We start from the raw sequence: 19,828 nt of genomic DNA, 5'->3' as shown, positions 1-19,828 counted from the left end.
AAGTTGATCAGTTGACATTGATTGATTTGACAGTGATATTCGGGGATATTTTTTTTTACAGGCATTACAGTTTTTTTTGTCCCATATAACCTTTTTTTAAAATAAAAACTATTACTGTCAATGTAAGCCATCATTGTCATTTAGTGACAGAAAAGTGACAAATAATGAGGAAAGAAAAGCAAAACGGAATATATTTTGTTCTACACAAACAATATTTGATATTTATTTCGAAATCAATTAATTTTGTTTTCTTGCTTGCTTGTTTCTTTCTTTGCGTTATCTCCATAAATGTGTTTCCATGGTAATTTAATATACAATATATCAAGGAAAACTGTATCCAATATTTGATAACAGTTTCTGAACTTATCTCTTTTCTTATCACCTTATCTCTTGCAAGTTCAAACTTCAGGATTTCTAATTAATTACAACCTGAAATTACAACAGATGAAATCAGAAGAAAAGAAGAGTGTCATAAAGTGTGGTTATTGCCACAAACAATTTAAATATGAGAGCGAGAAAAAGAGGCATGAAGAAAGTCATACACCACAGTTCCAATGCAAAATATGCATGAAAAAATTTAGTTTTCTGTAAGTTTCTTTATTTTGATATCTCATTTCCTACTTTGATAATCGAAATCTGGATTTTTACTGTCTGTTTTGCTTATCATCTGTTGTATAATCTTTGACCCTGTTTTTTTTTTACAAGTATTGCTTAATTTTGGGTCTTTGAAATATACATTCGCCGAAATCCTTCCAAATTAATTATCTTCAGATTCTAATTTTAGTCCCAGTTGCAACCAAATCAATCTATTCTTCAAGCTCCAAGGTCTACTTTTTGTCATTTTTCTTTCCACATTATCCCATCTTCAGTACCAAATGTATTGGTTCACATATCAACAATTTATAGATTCTAATATTTTAATTAAATGTTACAGTTCTGCTTTACGTAGACATGAGAAACAACATGACCGAGTTGAAGATGTGTGGTGCAGTGAGTGCAATCACAAGTTCCGAGATGAAGCCTTACTCAAAAGGCACATGAATTATGCACACAAAGGTTAGTATTACATAATAAGTTGTACATAGTCAGTTAGGGTTTAAAGTCCAAGTAAGTTTACATAAAGGTATTCATCTAGTGAAAGCTTTCGTGCTGTTCTTGTAGTGAAGAAAAAAAAACAGTAGCTGCTTTTGTTTCCATGCAGATTGTAAAAGTTAATCACAGGAAAAACCTGTCCCTATCTTCAGATCTCAATTCCATTGTTATTATATATATATTAGCTAAACATGGTTTTTGCGTCTTGTGATTATTGACTTTATCAGAAGACATAATATGAACAGTTTAGTACAATTCAGTGACAGGTAAAATTGAGTAAAACTAGTGGCCATGAAACTTGCATACCCTTATAAAATTGTGAGTGTCTCAAAAATAACTGAATAGATTTTAACGACCTCAAGATTTAAAAATTCTATTAACGTAAATTGTAAATACCATCAAAATCAGACCAGCGGTTTGAAAGTTATCATGTTACAAACACAAATACCAAAAATATACATACATTTTCCCCAAGTTGATGAATTTTTATAATCCATTTCAACCATAATTTAACTTGAAACAGAATTGTGTGTGAAATGGAATATTTTCTTTTACAGGTACATATATCTGTTCCAAATGCAATGCTAAGTTCAATAGTGATATAGCACTACGTACACATCTGAAGACGCACAAACCGGTGTCGGAGAGGAGGTATCGCTGTAACCATCAGGGCTGCAATAAGTCCTTCAACTTCCAACATCATTTGAAACACCATGAGATGACCCATACAAACACTAAGCAATATTTCTGTAATATATGTTGCAAAGGTGAGTTAATTTTCAATGTTTTTGATCTTTTAAGGTAATCAAAGGTGTCCTGATGGTTCACATATTAAAGATTTGACGATTATTTTTATAATAATTACGAAATCTTTAATATGTGAATATTTTTTTATAATAAAACAAAGATGGCTCCATCTGATAGTAAACTACCAACTAATCTACTAGCTACATACATTATTTTTGACATGGCATCGAAATATATATTTTTAATCAATTTGTGTATGTACCGTCAAATTATAGCTAATTACTTTTTTAGGTTTTATTCAGTTGCACCATTTGAAAACCCACATTAAAACGCATACTATGGAACGTCTTCAATGTACTGTGCCCAAATGCAACAAGAATTTCACTCATGAATATGCAAGGAAAAGACATCTTGCTACTCACAGTAAGTTTTTTTTATAAATATTTCCATAATATACATAGGTCAGGCATTTTAAAATAGAACCACTCTTTATCTTTCCCATGGATGTCGTAAAAGGCGACTACAGGAATGACTAATAAAACGTAGAAGATGGGCTAGCAACCTGTCACTATTTGAATCTCTCTTCCAATATTTGAGCTATACAGCTGAACATGGCATATCAAGACTTTCCTTGGTTCTGTCAGATGCAATGAAAATAGCTGATGTAGTCTCATGATAGGATTCTTCTGGCTAGTTAAAATTATAAATAACCAATTATGTGTCCAATAGAAATAGAATAGAACCAGCAGCAAATAGATAATAAATACTTAACCAATAATCAACTTCATGATCTGCTAAAAGTTTCTGAAACAAACAAGTTCGTCTGTCTGTTTGAAATAGGATCTTAAAAATATTACAATCCTTAAATATAAAAATTGTGTGCTTTATTGCAATACATTAAGATCTATTTTTTATGTTATATATCTGTAAAATGACAATGTTTCTTACTTTGACTTTGTTCTCATCTGTGAATCTAGTTGATTCAAATATACACAAGTGGATATTCATTGTTCTAATATTTTGCATTTATTGCAGCTGCTACAATTGATAGTGGCATATCATCATCTGATTCCAATTCTGAGTGCGAAACATTTAAAATGAAAGTAGAAGGTATGTACATAATTTTCTCGTATTTTGTTAAACCCAAAATAATATGTTGAATAAAAAGCCTGACTTTGAATTACAAATTTTTGAACTTGCATCTAATATTTTGTATGCATTGATTTGTATTTCATCAATTATTCATAGTTTACATCACAACTTAGTTTGATGTGTTGCATATTTCTTTTTCTATTATTATATTATTTTTTTCAATATATAATTTCAGAGTCTACAAAATGTTCTTCAAGTCAAACAATTGTAGAGGACCAAATGCAAGGATATATTACAGTTGAGAAGAAAACTATAAATCATTTACAGAATTTGCCAACCCTTAGTTTTCAAGAAAGCTATGATTCCGCAGCCCCTCAGGATTTGTCAGTGAGATCTGTCAAAGAAGAAACTTTCCGAATTGATGATTTTAGAAGTTGCAAATCTGTTCTGGGTGGTTGTATAGTCTCTGCAAATGGAGAAGTAAATGAAAATTGTCTTTGTGCGCAAATGACGACTACAGACACTCAATATGATTTGATACCAAATGAAAATCCTAGTGAAATAGGGAATAATTTTGATAAAGGTGCTAATGCAGAAATATCTGAAAAGAGGAATATATGTGAAGGCTGTGCTTGCAATCCCAATGAAAGCATCAAAAGTGTACCATCTAAAAGTACTTGTAGCAAATATAGAAGTCAATTACCAGAGTTTGAGTACTGTATAGACGGTACAATAAAAATAAAAGAAACATTTGACACAGATATTGATATAGCTCCAAGAGTTGATGAAATAAATGAAGGAAAGAAAGATTTGTGGCAGTTCAATAGTTGTAAAAGTGTGTTAGGAAAGTGCATAGCGACAGAAAGTGGAAAGATTAGTGATGGATGCCTTTGTGCGAGAATGGCGTTAGATGATACTGTGAATGCGGAAGAAATTGATGAGATTACTCCACAGCCAAGGGTTAATTAGTATGTTATGAAACTATACTTCGTTACTTACGTTCGTACTTGGTTAATATTATAGCTGTCGTTTTTTGCTCCTTAAATTAATGTACTTATGTGATTATTATGGCTGTCTTTAAAATATCGTAGAATTATAAGTATCATTAAACTTTAGTGTATTTTACCCATTAACATCAGCGAAATTGGCAAAAAATAAAATCAATACGTTGGCATATATCTATCACTTAGAATACATATTTCTTTATTTTAATTTCACCAATCACAATATCTTATGAGGTAATTTATTTTAAAAATCAATAGTTTTATCTTATATCTTTGTGGTCACTGTTTTCGGTCGAAATCTAGACCTGGATCAGGTAGACTAACTTTTGCTAGTTTATTAGTACTTATATAAACAATTAACATGTGACAGTAGTTTAAATTTTTTTTTTTAGCAAATTTAACATTTTGATGTTTTGAATTGTCCTGAGGTACTTTGTTTTATCATATTTGCAGGTGTCATTATAGACTTAGTTGTGCATGTGTTCATATAAATTTTCATTTATGATAAAGGAGTTAAAGTTGTATGTATTAACGTAACTTGGAGTCCTTGTCATATTTTTTTGGAAAAAATTTGTTGACTTATAGTGAATGATCTGTGATGTTGTTGTACTATAAAATTTGCCATGTTACTTATTCATAAATGTTTAAAGGTGTTACAAATAAAATATCGAAATTATAATTAACTTTAAAATTTATTTACAACGTAATTCTTTACAATTTCAACCATTTATACAAAATATGTCTTAGTTAACAAGAACTACATATTATTATTTTACAATCAGACCTCACTTCCGTATATCACTAAGTTATAATATTTAAGTACGAATGGAATGTAGCTTTAACCAGCGTTTTATCACAATACGACATGGCGAAGATATTTTCGTTTCAAGAAAATATTCATTAAGCACGTCCACTGCTAACATTACATCCTCAAATCAAGATGTATGTGGGAATTCAGGATTTTTAGTTTCGTAATTAACTATGGTAACAATTTAAATCAGGATTTCAGATTTTGCCCCATTATTAGAAAAGAGGATCTCAATTTAGAAATTTCCAAAAGATAATTATGATGCAAATAATATACGAATTACATCCCAGGAATACATAAAACATGCACAATTATATTTTCTCAGAGTTTAGAGCAGCGCTTTGTCGAGCACTATGATACAATTTATATCGCATAAAACCGTAAATTACTTTTTGAGCGAATGGACTCCTAAGGCTCACTGTATGATCATGTTACAGTGAGAATAGTATATCAGACCTTATCATTTAAACCGACGAATTAGAATCGACCTAACATAAAAAAGTTAAGTTAATCGAACCCACACGATTTGCAGCGTACATTGAAGCAATAAATAATCTAAACATCTCAAGATGATGACTTCTCCCTACAGTGACTAGTCTAAATGTTATCGATAGGAAACTAATATTAATATTTATTATGTAGGTACGTTATAGAATTTGGGCGATTTTTATATCCACGAAAAACTTAAAAATCCATAATACAACATTTACATTGGTATAAAATAGTCTATATAAGATTGTAGTAAAATTGTTCGAAATTATATCATCACAGGAAACAAACAGCAATATACACTCTTGCGTTACATACAAACACTCAACTTTCATCGCTTACGCTTCATTATTAGTAACTGAATCTAATCTGGTTACGTCTAGTGTCCTTTTGTCACTTTTTTTTGGCGAGTCACTTATATCATTAAGGCCTTGTAGGTTTTTACTTTCATAATCTTTCTTTAACGCTTTAAGTTCTAGTTTTTCTTGATCAATTGGCACCACACTGAGGTACTCATTACTTCGCATCGAGGGTTCTGATGTCGATGTTTTGCTGGCTTTATATTCATCTGATTCCCATTCTGGAAGTAATAAATCATCAGTGTCTTCTAAAAACGTTGGTGAATTTTCTTTCTCCTGATTTGGTTGCTTCGCATCATCTTTATCTTCAGCACTCGTATTGTTTAAATTTAAACTATCGTCATAGGTGTTTGTTTGTTGTTGTCCTTTTGTTGAAGTATTAGTGGAAGTCAATTGCCCCTCTAAAATAATAGTGGAATGCTCTTCTACATTGTCATTTTGAGTTTCATTTAGATTGTTGGGTTCGAGATCATGCCCCTCTTGTAATTTTTTGACAAGATGTTTATTATTCTCTACTTCAGGTAAAAATGGGTTCATATCAATTTCGTGTTCGTCGTATTCAGCGGAATGAGCATTGGTCGTGTTAGTTACAGTAGATTGGTTAATACTCTGACTAGTTACTTCATACACAGTCACACTTAAATTGTTAGAGCGTGTGGAATTTTGGAGATTATCTATACTTTCTTCTGTTGTTTTAGTAATGTTCTTTTGATTAATATTATTTGTCATTAATGCTGTGGGTATTTCAGTAGATGTGGTGGTCAGAGATGTGACATTTTGTTCAGATTTTGGCATTTCTTTGACTGGTTCCCTATCTACTTCAGATTCTTCCCAAACAGGGGCCGGATCAATATTAGTATCTTCAATTTTTTGTTTTTCAGTAACAATTTCCCTTTGCTCATAGGATATGTCTGGAAGTTCCTTTTGGTTATGTTTGTCAGCTGTTTCATAAATATATTGTGTTATAGTAGTCATTTCTAATGGAATATTAAAAATAGAGCTACTTTCCGTCATCATCTTTTCGGTAGTAGTGTCTATTGGAACAGATTTTGTAAAGGCTTCAGTTGTTGCGTTGTCTACTCTTTTCACTCTTGAGTCATCATTATCATAGTCGTGCGTTATACCATACATTGGAACATCTTCCATCATTTTAGTGGAACTTATGCCTGTAAAATAATCTGGTTCAAAATCGTCCGTGAGAAGCCCATGGTTTATTACTTCTTCTATTTTAGTTATAGGTATTTGTGTGGTTTCTGGTTTTGGGAAATTATTTGTGATTTGATCATATTGAATTTCCGTTACAGGAACCGAGAGCCATTCGGATTCTGTTGTTAATGTATTTTTAGGGAAGTCTGGCAATTCAGATAATTCCGTCAAAGTGTTATTTTCACTTTCAAATGATTTGGAAGAACGATTGTACTGATTTAAATTACTTATGTTGTCAAATGTAATATCTGTAGCATCATCTATGTTGTTTACTGTAGTCGATTCTGTTGACGTCTCGGATTTTTTCTTGACATTTAAAGCGTTTAATAGCATTTCAGTTGCAGATGAGTTATCGACTAATAATTGATTTTTGATAGAATATTCAGTCACAGGTTCTCCTTGGATAGTTGTTTTTTCTTCTGTTGTCGTAATCTCATCAGTCTCTTTTTGTTTGGTCTTATAAACTATAGATGTTTTCATAGAATCTTCATTTTTAATTTGTGTTGTTGTGTCCTTGTTAAAAACAATTTGTTGATTGTCATAATTGGATGTGATATTCATATCTTCTTTCTCGTGGTCATTGTTAATAATGGAGGACATTTTAGGTGTAGTTTGGTTATTGCTAGCTAAATTGTCGAGTAGAACATTGGACGTATGAAGTGGTCCATCTTGATTTTGTAAATCTTCGAATGATATGTCACTTTTTTGACTTTCATTGTCGTTTTGTATTGTAGTGGTCTCAAATGCGTTATCGTTATGTTCGTTATTATAGGAACTGAAAGATCTTTGCTCGAAAACATTGTTCACGATATCAACGCTAGCCTGGTTCTCCTTCTCATTCCAGATTTTGTCACTTTCTAGCCATTCACTATTTGTTGTGGTTTCAGTCTCTTGGATATTTTTATTCGAGTATTTTGGTTCACTCAAAATTGAAATTATTTCAGGTTTTGGTTCATAAGAAGGTTCAGTAATTATTTTAGGTTCTGATATCGAGATTCTTAATGTGGTTGTTTCAGGTACATTTTCGTCTGCCGATTTTGTTATACTCATTTCTCTCGATTCATCTTTGTTTTCGAGACTCATTTCTGTCTCCGATGTTAATTCAGGTTTTACAGTACTTTCTATAGCCATAGACATTTGGTCCGATGAAATTTGACTATTTGTAATTTCTGGCTTTGTTTCGGAAGATGTTGCCAAATCAGCCATAGGTTCAGGGGCTGGTTCAGAAACTTTAGGTTCTGTTGCTAAACTGACATTTTCTGATGATGATGTATCTAATTTTACTTCGTCGGATGATTCTGACATTACGGTTGTATTTGCCATAGGTTCTTCAACGGCTTCTGAAGAAAGCTCAGCGACAGGCTGGAATATTTCTTTTAGTGCGGGCTCTTGCATAGCAGTCGGTTGCGGTTCTGGTGCAATCTCAGCAGGTGGTTGCGGTTCTGCTACGGGCTCCGCAGATGATTGCGATTCTGGCGCCGGCTCAGCGGTTGGCTGTGGTTCTGGTGCAGGCTCGTGTTGTTCGTGATACAAAAGAGGCGCCACTTTTAGGATTGATTCTTCAGATTGTGTCTCCGGAGCTGCTTGTGTTGGTTCTGGATTTTGTTTAGACTCTACAGCTATTTCTGGTTCAGGTTTAGATTCTGGAACTGATTTTGGCTCTGGTTGAGATTCCGGCTCAGGTTGAGGCTCAGAAGTCGGTTCTGGCTCGGGCACTACACCAGAAGCTGGTTCCGGCTCTGGCTCAGGCTTAGGTCCAGAAGTTGATTCTGGCTCAGATTTTACCTCAGAAGCTGGTTCCGGTTTAGGCTCAGGCTTAGGTTCAGAAGTTGGTTCTGGCTCGGACTTAGGTTCGGGTGTTGGTTCCGGCTCCGACTTCGGTTCGGGATTTGATTCAGGTTCGGATTTCGGTTCAGGAGTTGGTTCCGGCTCTGTTTTAGGTTCAAAAGCTACGGTGTCGGGCTTTGGTTCAGGATTGGGTTCAGAAGTGGGCTCGGGCTCAGGCTTAGGTTCAGCAGCAGGTTCCGGTTCAGGATTGGGTTCCGAAGCAGGTTCCGGTTCAGGATTGGGTTCCGAAGCAGGTTCCGGTTCAGGATTAGGTTCCGAAGCAGGTTCCGGTTCAGGATTAGGTTCAGAAGTAGGTTCCGGTTCGGCTATGGGAATTGGCTTTGTTGTCGTTTTTGATTCTGCACTCTGTTCGGTTTCTTGAGAATCATTTGAGTTTCCGAAAATGTGCGAAAAGCTCACATCAGATTCCATTTGGGTAGTAGTTTCGGGAGTTTCATGATCTGTTTGTTTCCAGTCGAATGCATTATTGTTAAGGACTCGTACCGATTCACTGTTTGATTTTTCTCCCTCTGGCATAGGTTTCGTTGTCCTTGGATTGGAATTTAATTCTATACCTCTGACTTCTTGTTCCTTAGAGTTTTCTAAAATTGGAATACATTTTTTGAGATTTGTCATATCTAACATTAGCCCAGGTGGACACGTGCACATAAAATCAAGTGTGTTTTCGTCAAACACGCATTCATGTTCGCAGTCGTACTTTGATATCTTGCATATGTCGAGGACTTGGCGGGTACTCATTTTGTCTTCTGCAATATGGAATGTGCTTATCATTCTGTTGTTGCGCTCGAGATAATTGTTTAGTTGGGACTGCAGAGTTTCGGGCGTTAATAAGTTTTCTGTGCCTGCCATACCGGGCTTCGTTTTCCAGTGAATTCTGTACCTTACGATCACGGAGCCTTCCCTGCAATAAGAAAATATAATTGATGTTTTCAAATAATAAAATCTTATTATTAGTATGATTTAATCTAAAAAATTAAATCATGCCATTACATTTGAAATTAAGTTGTCAAATAAATGTATGGCAAACGTTCCATCTTTGGGAAATGATTATTGTATCACTAAAGTCACACTTTTTATAGGCAGAAATTCATTGGAATATGATGATGGGACCACTGCATATTCGTTTGAAATTTTTTCGTTAGAGTTATCGGTTTGGAGTTATGTACTCCAAACCGTATTTTGACTTTGACCAAAATATTAATCAAAATATCACAATATAATATAATATAATAAATTTATATTTCATTAATAATCTAATATTTTACCTTAATTTAACGACTTCCACATTGATTTCATTGTCGCCGCGCTCGATAGTGTTGCGGTCGAAAAGAGCGCGTTTCAGAGCATCGCTGAAGGTGGCTGTGAGCTCCTTGTATTCCTGGCTATCGGTATCTTGCAGTTCTGGTGTAAATGCTTCGTTGTCAATTTTTACCTCACCTTCGACGGTTCTTGGCACTGGAAAGTTAGCGAAAGGTACATGTTAATGATTGATGTAAAAGATTTTTTATTGGAAATGTGTGTATTGCCTTAAAAGACACGTTTATGTGTTACTTTTACCCTGGCCTACCTTGATAATTCTCTTTACGTTTATTAAAATGCGTTATTTAAGTGAAATGATTTCTATATTTGATTACTGCTTGTCTAACACCAAAGGATTAAGTATTCTCGATTACTATAGGTTACGTTAGTGAAAAGAAGATTTGTAAAACAATCTCATAAAGCAGAACCTGCATATTTGCTTAAGCACTTTGCTTAAAAATCCAAATAAATAATCATCAAAGTGTGTTTTTTCTGAATCATTCATTAGTGTTTGTATAATAAAGATTACTATTATTACAAAAAGACAAATAGGCACATACCATACATTGACGGATCGTTGTCATCTGCACCCAAAGAACGACCCTCATCACTTTGCGTGTCCGGTTCTACAGTCGTCTGCGTACCGTGGTCATGGCTGTGATCATGATTGTGATGATTATGATCGTGATCATGATCGTGTTGGTGATCGTGATCATGTTGACTGTGATCGTGAGCGAGGCCACCAAATGCACGAGCCGAGCTGACTGAAGAGTTGTATTGTTCGACTGTCGTTGGAGTGCTGCTAAATAGTACTCCAGCTGAAAGTATCAAAATTGTAGGTGTCAATTTTTACGCCTAAAGTCTATATCAAACTTTTGAGTTTTTAACTTTCATTTAAGATTAGATAAACTTGGCAGCTTTCATAGGGTACACCGCGTTTACACCAACAATACATTTTTTCTATTGCCCACTCTACTACGCTTAACTCAGAGCAAACTTGATTAGTAATTTTATGTGCTTCTATCTTCTTCCAAAATTTGTTTTAAGTTAAATAATTTCTATTGATATTTAATGTATTAGCCACCTTTTCAACCTTAACAGCCAAGTTCTCAGACTCAGGTTGGTCATTATAGGTACTTAGTTGGTTTCTTGTTGACTACGAAACGCTGCTTTATAACGGTTTTAAGGAAGAATAAGTAAAATAAACTTACTAGCAGCGAGAACAATGAGTGCCACAATAACAGCAGCCACCAGAGCTAGCAGCGTCCAGCACAGGGGCCTCTTGCAGCCGCCTTTCTCGCCTCGTTTGTCAGCTGTCACGTATAATTTCTCCCCTCTGAAAGTAGACAAAGTTGTTATAAGTTGGACCTATCCTTAAAATGTTGCAGGAAGAATACAATTATTTTCGATTTCAGTTAGAGCAGTATATTTTCAGTGTTTTCCTTTCTCACTGTGTGTTCCCTACGCTGCTACACTTTATACGGCACTGCGCTTCCAGGCCTTGAGAGCCCTGAGTTGAGACTTTAATCACAAAAACGAATGACTTGATGTATTTTGGACAGCCTTGTGAAAATTTATAAAAAAATGTCGGATTACTAACAAAAGTGATTGCTGTTAAAAGTTTGGATTCGTCGAATACCGCACACACGACAAACTGAATACAAAGATTCTTAAACATGCTATTGTCTTCGCATCTCTTTTAACATCTTTCAATACTTTAGAATATTATAAAATGTATCTTGTGACGATCGTTTTTAAGAGTGTATTTTGCATTTCCTTATTCGGTATCCACAAGTTGTGAGTTTTGATGCACCTATGTAAATAAGATACTTGGAATTATTCGAAGGACGCATTGGGGTAAACGTTATGGGAATCTCACTATGTTAATTTACAGGACCGCCTAAAATAATAATAATAACATGGTTTAATAAGAATGTGTTTATTCAAAGATTTTATTTCACCCACACATTCCATAGATATTTTTTTATATCTACATATATAAAAGCACAGAATTAGAAATTCTACATGTCAGCAGCTGCGATAACACTATAAGAAATCTTTGCTCTGATAAGGCCGGAGAGGAAAAGGGCAGTGGTTTAAAATTGCATAATTTGTTAAAATCTGAATCAAGAGTAACGGAAATAATTTCAAGATGCTAAATAACAATTTCAATAACTTCCTCTCTAATGTAGGAACAGCTAAATCAAAATCATTATGTATGTCAGTAAATGACATGGCTTGCAAGCTATTATTCAAATTATTGTTCCTAGTGTCACTGATGAGTTTAGTGCACATAGTTGTACTGAGACACATTCGGCATTATAAAATCCATGTATCCAGGTTGGTGAGGCGAGTGCATGGAGGTCAATGCCCGCGCTTTGTTCCTCTGTTCCTGCCCCCTCCCCCCACTTGCACTCTGAACAATCGACGATGTTATGGCACGTTAAGGTCCCCGGGATTCTGACGTGAACCTTGGCTGCGCCGCGGACCGCTGCAGTTTTACCACTTCAACGCTAATAGTAGGTACCTACACATGTGAAAAGTGAAACCGGTATGTCCATATTATTTGAAGAAATCATATAGGTATACAGCTATTATTTACATTAAAGTATTTCGTTACATCTATCAGACTATAGAAATCTATATTTATACCGATTTTAAACTTTTAGACTTATGTACTCCTTAAGGAGCGATTTTGGACCCGCTGCCCATTCTCTTTAGTGCCAGCGAATAGGTCGGTTATCAGTTATTTACATTTCGTTAATTACCTTGCGAACAATGCCACTTAATTACACATTTTTCGTAATACATTATCAGAATTTTCATGTGCCTGTTCATTGTAGACTGCGAATTCAGTTGCATCAGTGTTGAAAACCACGACCGCTAATAAGCTTGAGCTATGACCCAGATTCACGTGTTCGATCACTTTACGGTTCATTGGGTAAGCGTATCTGACTATTGGACTATTCAGTATGAATGGGCCTATAGCCTAAATATCAGCGTGTCATACTGATGCAACTTGAAAACCAGTGTGACACATTGTTGTATCATAAGCTATGGTTGTTCTGCTGCGCCTATTATGTGGATTCCATCCATTGCATCATCGTATTGGTATTGACAGGCAGCCATAATAATAGTTGTGTCGTCTCCAACTTGATGTCAAAATTAAGTATTATGGCATGACGTTCATGTAATAATCGTTTAAATGTCGCTCTATAAATACGTTACTCAGGATTTAGGAAGGCTTTTTTATGTAAAAGTAACTAAATAGATAATTATTATTTGATACACTTACGAGTAACTCTAATAGGCGATGGGTTAGCAACCTGTCACCCACCATTTGAATCTCAATTCCATCATAAAGCCATACTACTTACATAAGCTGAACGTGGTCGACCGCGGTGGCGCAGCAGTAGTACGCTTGTCTATGACACCGGCGGTCCTGGGTTCGAATCCCGGTCAATACGAGTTGGTTACAGACATCTCACAAAACTTACATGTTATATTAACCGGCTTACTTGTTTGACGCTCCTTGTGAGGTCTTGGGGATTTCGAGCTCTACTACTTTTAAGTTTTTTGTTTGCAATGAATAGAAGATTCAAAAACTAGATCGATTTCGATTGAATTTGCAACTTTATCTGTGAAAATTCTTTTGGGAGCGAAGACAAAGGTAAATAAATGGCTGGTTATTGATAAATGTTCATGTGACTGCCGTTTGGTTTCTACAACTTAGAATATAACCACTCCATATCATTCCCATGGATGTTGTAAAAGGCGACAAAGGGAAAGGATTATAAATTTAGGATTCCTCTAATAGGCGATGGGTTAGCAACCTGTCACCCACCATTTGAATCTCAATTCCATCATAAAGCCATACTACTTACATAAGCTGAACGTGGTCGACCGCGGTGGCGCAGCAGTTGTACGCTTGTCTATGACACCGGCGGTCCTGGGTTCGAATCCCGGTCAGGGCATGATGAAAAAAGAACTTTTTCTGATTGGCCTGGGTCTTGGATGTTTATTTATATAAGTATTTATTATACAATATAGTATCGTTGAGTTAGTATCTCGTAACACAAGTTTCGAACTTACTTCGAGGCTAACTCAATCTGTGTAATTTGTCCCGTATGTATTTATTATTATTTATTTATTATACACTGGTCAGTTCATTTTCAAGTTGTTTAAGAAATCTTTCATTAGGGATTTAATAAAAACTCACATATAATTATGTTTGCAAACGTCTGCGGCATTATTTATTTTAGGTTTCCGTTTAGTCGTTTGGGCTGTGCATAGATAAGTCAGTCATCTAATTTACCCTTATAAAAAATATAAGGAAGATAATTCTAATACGTAAAAACATCATCCATTACTTACATTGTAACGGTATGAATTTGAAATGAAAATAGTTATAAATAGTAGTTCAGTCACCGACGCGAAGGTAACACAATACGAGTTGGTTACAGACATCTCACAAAACTTACATGTTATATTAACCGGCTTACTTGTTTGACGCTCCTTGTGAGGTCTTGGGGATTTCGAGCTCTACTACTTTTAAGTTTTTTGTTTGCAATGAATAGAAGATTCAAAAACTAGATCGATTTCGATTGAATTTGCAACTTTATCTGTGAAAATTCTTTTGGGAGCGAAGACAAAGGTAAATAAATGGCTGGTTATTGATAAATGTTCATGTGACTGCCGTTTGGTTTCTACAACTTAGAATATAACCACTCCATATCATTCCCATGGATGTTGTAAAAGGCGACAAAGGGAAAGGATTATAAATTTAGGATTCCTCTAATAGGCGATGGGTTAGCAACCTGTCACCCACCATTTGAATCTCAATTCCATCATAAAGCCATACTACTTACATAAGCTGAACGTGGTCTTTCAGTTATTTTAAGACTGTTGGCTTTGTCTGCCTTGCAAGGAATATCCCTTGCAAGGCAGACGACGTGATATGTATGTATGCTCATATGAGTTTATTCTCTGAAAATATTCAGAAAAAATAATTCTTCAATTATATACCTATGTTCATAGAAATTTTATTTTTATTATAATGTCAGATGCTATGAGTATATTACAATGAAATTACAGATTACAGTGCTAATCCACGGACTCTACAGTTAAGTAAGTATTTATTTAAATTTGTAGAAATATATGGAACCATAATATTCTCACATTACTCTACAGACCTGTACTGAACAATGTTCCGTTAACATTAACGAAATAAGCGCGGAACTTATTGGTTACAGAAAAAGGTCTTTGTAACTATTTAGGGTAATGTACTCGTACCACAAGAAATTCCAATAGGTTAAGAATATTTCCAGTTTTGTTTTTCTCGAGTATTAAAGAAAGACTGGTTTGGGTATTATGTTAACTGTGACATTACAATTTTATTGTTTTGGCCTCTCTTGGCCGACACATTTGTTTTGTCTTGCACTCCTGAATATACATAAGTTTCTGAGAAAGAGAGTTCGATCACAAAATATCCAATGTACAGATGATTATCGTCTTCGGAGATCTTCGTCACTGTCTGCAGTCTTAAAAAAATCTTTTATTTCTTTTATTCAAATAATTTTCAATAATAAAAAAAAAACTATTCTATTGTATTATTTAAATTTTGACCCCCTAGGAAGGGATCCCATCACGCAGGCAGCATTACGCTGCCTGCGTGAGGGTCACCTACGTTACGTTACGTTGCCTCCATCAGACGTCTGTGCGCCCTTGCCCCAGGAACTTTAAAAATTTTAATGAGTTTATTACTCTCGCTTTTTAAAAGAGTAATAAATAGTATTTGTTGTTGTACACTATTAGAGCTACATCTAGGCGTTACTGAAGTGCGATGTATGAAGTGACACTGGTGTAACAGTCTATAGTTTAACATTCGTTGCAGAACTAATGATGTTATTTGTTGTTATCGTCGAAACTTTCTGCCGGATTCTAAGTTGTGAAACCAGCGCATCCTTTAAAATTTTGGAAGGAAGGAAAATAGTTGTTATTCTGTGTTTCATTCAATTGATTTAGCCAAAAGGATGCGCATGTGATAAATTGATCGTTTTTGGAAGGAACAATTATTATGCAGGATCAATTTCCAAATCAAGCTGATAGGCAATAATTAGCTGAATTTTATAAATTATTAATTCGTTTGCTAGATCTCTATCGGCAAGACAATTTTTTATCAGAATAAGTTCACCAGGCTATTTCTAAGTAGCTCTTGACTTATACACAAATTTTAAATGGGTCCTTGGTTTTCTATGTATAAAATCTGTTAAGACTTTTCTGATAATGATGTTCGATGAGACGAACCCGTTTCTATGGAGAACTTAAGTTTCCCATTCTTCTTTCGTCCCGGTTCTGATCTTTGCATTTGACCCTGTCTTCCGCGTCTCATACTCAATAATATACATGTCATTGGCCCAATGGATTGGTGGCGCATTTATTTCCCCATTAGTTCACCACGTTATGCGCAGGAGTGCACCGTCGTGTCGTGACCGCAACCCGGCCAACGGCCCTGAGTTTTATGCAAGTGATTGCATAATATTATTACTAGCTAATACACCCGAGTTCACATAATGTGGAATAGTTCAAATGTTACATTTTGGTCTTGAAGAATTAAATACGACAAAAAATTTATTTACGCTGTTTGTTCCCTTGGGACTGCAAGAGCATCGTTCAACAATCAGTTTAATAATTTAATAACTTAGAAAAAGTCATTGGTCTACATGACCGTAGTGAGATTCGAACCATGTGCATCTTTAAACTGCCTAGCTTCTTCTATAAGTCGTATACTAATTACATATTTTACCATCAATATTTGCAGGTGTGTACTTATTTTGTTTCCGCTGAGAACTGAACCCAGGACCACTGAAAGGCGAGTCGTAGAGGTCCACAAAATGCTCATAAGACTGCATCGCCGCTGTGACCGCGGTCGTTGGCCGTGAGCTTATGCAACAAATTGCATAATATTATAATCGTATTATATGCATATTACAGCGATGCGAAACCATTTCCGGCCTTTGACTTGACGTGGGATTGTTTATTTAAGTGAAAGCTCTCTTTTTAATTAAGCTAAAGAAGCTATCGTTTTGATACTCCCAGCATTTAGTACTACAAACAAACTACAGAGTTTCAAAATTAGTTGCAAGTTTTCCATACGTAAAGCTTTCAAGACAAACACATCGAACAATGTGTAACAGACTGTTGCTGAGTTTCTCTTCCTATTTAGAAATTAATATTTTTAAATTAAACAAGATGTGGACCAGTTATAAATATGATTTTCGACTTTTAGTTATAAACTTGACCTTGACAAATAAACACTTGCGTTATGAATTCGTTACATTCATTCAAATTTACATTTGGACTGTTAAACTATTATTAAGTACTTCCGAATAGCATTATTAACCAGTAGCTTAAATAAAAATTTTATGTGATACGAACGATCGAAATATCATTATAAGTTTTTCTACTTCTACGTCTAGGTTGACTGATCAGAAAAAATATTGGAAAGTCACTAATGTTAAGTAAATTTCTGCAAAATCAATAATGTTCTTACTTGAAATTTTACTTTTTCAATTTGACCTCTGAGACATTGTTTGTTAAGTATTCAAATGAAAGTCAAAAAATAAGAAAATACCATCATAGTTTCCTACAATGTCTAGTGCGCTTATGGATGTAGACCAAATAGTTTTATTGGTTTAATCCAAGATGGTTCATTGATGATGATAAAGCATTAATAAATAATAATAAATATATAAATATACGCGGGACAAATAACACAGATTGAGTTAGCCTCGAAGTAAGTTCGAGATTTGTGTTACGAGATACTAACTCAACGATACTATAATAAATAGGTACTTATTATATAGATAAACATCCAAGACCCAGGCCAATCAGAAAAAGTTCTTTTCTCATCATGCCCTGGCCGGGATTCGAACCCGGGATCGCAGACAAGCGTACTACCGCTGCGTCATTCATTCCGTCAGGAATGATGATCTTTCCATATATAACATAACAATGATCCATCATGGCTAAATTTGCTGTCGATGATCTGTATTACTAACTAACTACAATAAGATATTGTTAACCGAATAAGGATAAGATTTCTAGATTTAAATGCTTAATATCAGATCTACCTTTTTCTCAATAGTATTGGTATATAAGTATTGGTTTCTATAATTAAAAAAAAAATTGCAAGTTATTTGAGATATCTAACAAGCTGTATGTAATATATAGTATGTTACATAGTTGCACCTACTTCTATAAAATGTGTGTCATTAGGCCACAATAAGCACTTTTTTGAACATCTACTAATGACCGCATGCGATGTTTTTGTACACCTAACGATTGCCTACAATAGTATTGTTACTGTGGTCTTTGACCAAGATTGGAGCAGATAGCATCAGACTGTGTACCGTTTCGATATCGGTATATAGGTAGAAAAAGAACTGTAATTGTATGATATAGCTTTTTCAATCATGCTATACAAGGTCTTACGACGTGTTTTAATCTTCTTAGGAAATAAGTATAATGTAATTTGTCGCTGTTGTTGCCCGAACTACTAATTTAAACTCAAATCAAAATTCCTTAACGAAAAATTGTAAAGATGTTAAGTCTTAGGCAAAAACAAAAACAATTTTTTTATATACCTATTATAATTAATAAAAACCGACGTAAATATCTCAAAAAAATTAAACCTTTAAAATTCACGAATTCGTATTTGAAAGGTTGATAATGTCTTTAACATTAGTCACGGGTCGGGTTTGGTTAAACATTTCCGCTTCAATAAGGCTTTAATTATTTTGTAATAGACCTCCTTGAAAAAGTGTCAAGCTGATGTCCTTGGGGTCTTTGAACTGCAGAATTGGTTTGTTCTAAATTAGCATCACACGTTCTGCATGGCGACGCAGGAACAAGGAAACCGAAGCAAGTTAGTTTTTCACTAAAGTGTTAAACAATGTCCAAAAATTTGCCAAGGAGCACCAAGTTCTTTGATCTGACCATTAGAATTGATCAGTTTTATGTAAAAATTTAGACCGTGGCGCATGCAAATTACACGGCTTGAAATAGGAAGCATGAGCTATGTGAAAAAGTTGTTCAATTAAGTCATTAATTTTGGATCATGACTCCGTCAAGTTTGGAATATCCTTTCGTTCTGTGTTCACAATAAGTTTTTCAATATTTTTGTTTCTACTATGTGTTGAAAGTCACAGCTATTATAAACTGTGTAATTTTTGGGACAACCTTTAAAAGAGCCACCAGTCCAAAATTCCAAATACATGGTTCTTAATAGAAAATAAATTAAAATTAAAATCTTACCTCATATATTTCCTATGCTCGTTCACCGGAACGAAATATTCATCGTAAGGGTTTGTAGCATTCATGTCCAGTTCAACTGCATCTTTCTTCTTGGCGTTACCATTTTTGGGTGTCAAATTTATCAGTTCAAGATTGACTGCTTCTAACGTTTTCGTGTCTCCATTAGGTTCTTTGCTGTGTCCATTTTGTTGGGGGGCATTGGATGTGAAGGAGTCGTTGTGGTTTTGGTCGGCTTCGTCGTGTTGGTAGGCTCTGTTGTCGAAGGCAGTGGGTGTGGGAGGAGAAGGTGGTCTGTGCTGCGGTCGAGACGGTTCGCGAGGCGACGCCGATCTGCTGTTACTATCCATTATTGGGGCGGACTGACATCTGTAAAGAAAGAATAAATCTAATTTTAATTTAAAAGTTATATATCGTATATTTGTGTTTAACTATTTTAATTGAGTTTGTTTATTGTGCAATTATATTTGAACTGTAATGTCTTTTCTGACTAATGATAATGAATTTTGGATGCGACATGGTATAACATGGAGCAATTATTATTTTGAGAAGTATGTTTTTTGGTAAGTTAA

The 19,828-nt window shown here is 34.7% G+C and overlaps 2 protein-coding genes across 2 annotated transcripts in view; one reads left to right on the top strand and one right to left on the bottom strand.

Annotated features, from left to right (window-relative positions):
• Positions 1–155: 155 nt before the first annotated feature.
• Positions 156–4,950, top strand: LOC106141014 (zinc finger and BTB domain-containing protein 24-like). The gene is made up of 7 exons (XM_060954553.1): positions 156–301; positions 445–587; positions 935–1,056; positions 1,650–1,859; positions 2,131–2,262; positions 2,875–2,949; positions 3,167–4,950. Exons 1-7 carry the CDS (start codon positions 299–301, stop codon positions 3,898–3,900), a joined length of 1,419 nt encoding a protein of 472 aa, XP_060810536.1. The 5' UTR covers positions 156–298; the 3' UTR covers positions 3,901–4,950.
• Positions 4,609–19,828, bottom strand: part of LOC106140884 (uncharacterized) — a 52,921-nt gene continuing 37,701 nt past the window's right edge. Inside the window, exons 3-7 of the mRNA XM_060954552.1 lie at positions 19,260–19,625; positions 11,156–11,280; positions 10,505–10,762; positions 9,911–10,100; positions 4,609–9,546 (exon numbers count right to left, since the gene is read on the bottom strand). Coding sequence (XP_060810535.1) covers positions 5,571–9,546; positions 9,911–10,100; positions 10,505–10,762; positions 11,156–11,280; positions 19,260–19,606 — 4,896 coding nt within the window. The 5' untranslated portion in view covers positions 19,607–19,625 and the 3' untranslated portion in view covers positions 4,609–5,570. The remainder of the gene's footprint in view (positions 9,547–9,910; positions 10,101–10,504; positions 10,763–11,155; positions 11,281–19,259; positions 19,626–19,828) is intronic.

The sequence above is a fragment of the Amyelois transitella genome, chromosome 4 (genome assembly GCF_032362555.1).
Source record: "Amyelois transitella isolate CPQ chromosome 4, ilAmyTran1.1, whole genome shotgun sequence".
Classification (NCBI taxonomy): Eukaryota; Metazoa; Arthropoda; class Insecta; order Lepidoptera; family Pyralidae; genus Amyelois; species Amyelois transitella.
This window is presented reverse-complemented; position numbering and strand designations above follow the sequence as displayed.

Coding starts and splice junctions, on each gene's coding strand:
- LOC106141014 (XM_060954553.1), top strand. Junction 1,057..1,649: donor CATGAATTATGCACACAAAG/GTTAGTATTACA, acceptor TTTCTTTTACAG/GTACATATATCTGTTCCAAA. Junction 2,263..2,874: donor AAGACATCTTGCTACTCACA/GTAAGTTTTTTT, acceptor CATTTATTGCAG/CTGCTACAATTGATAGTGGC.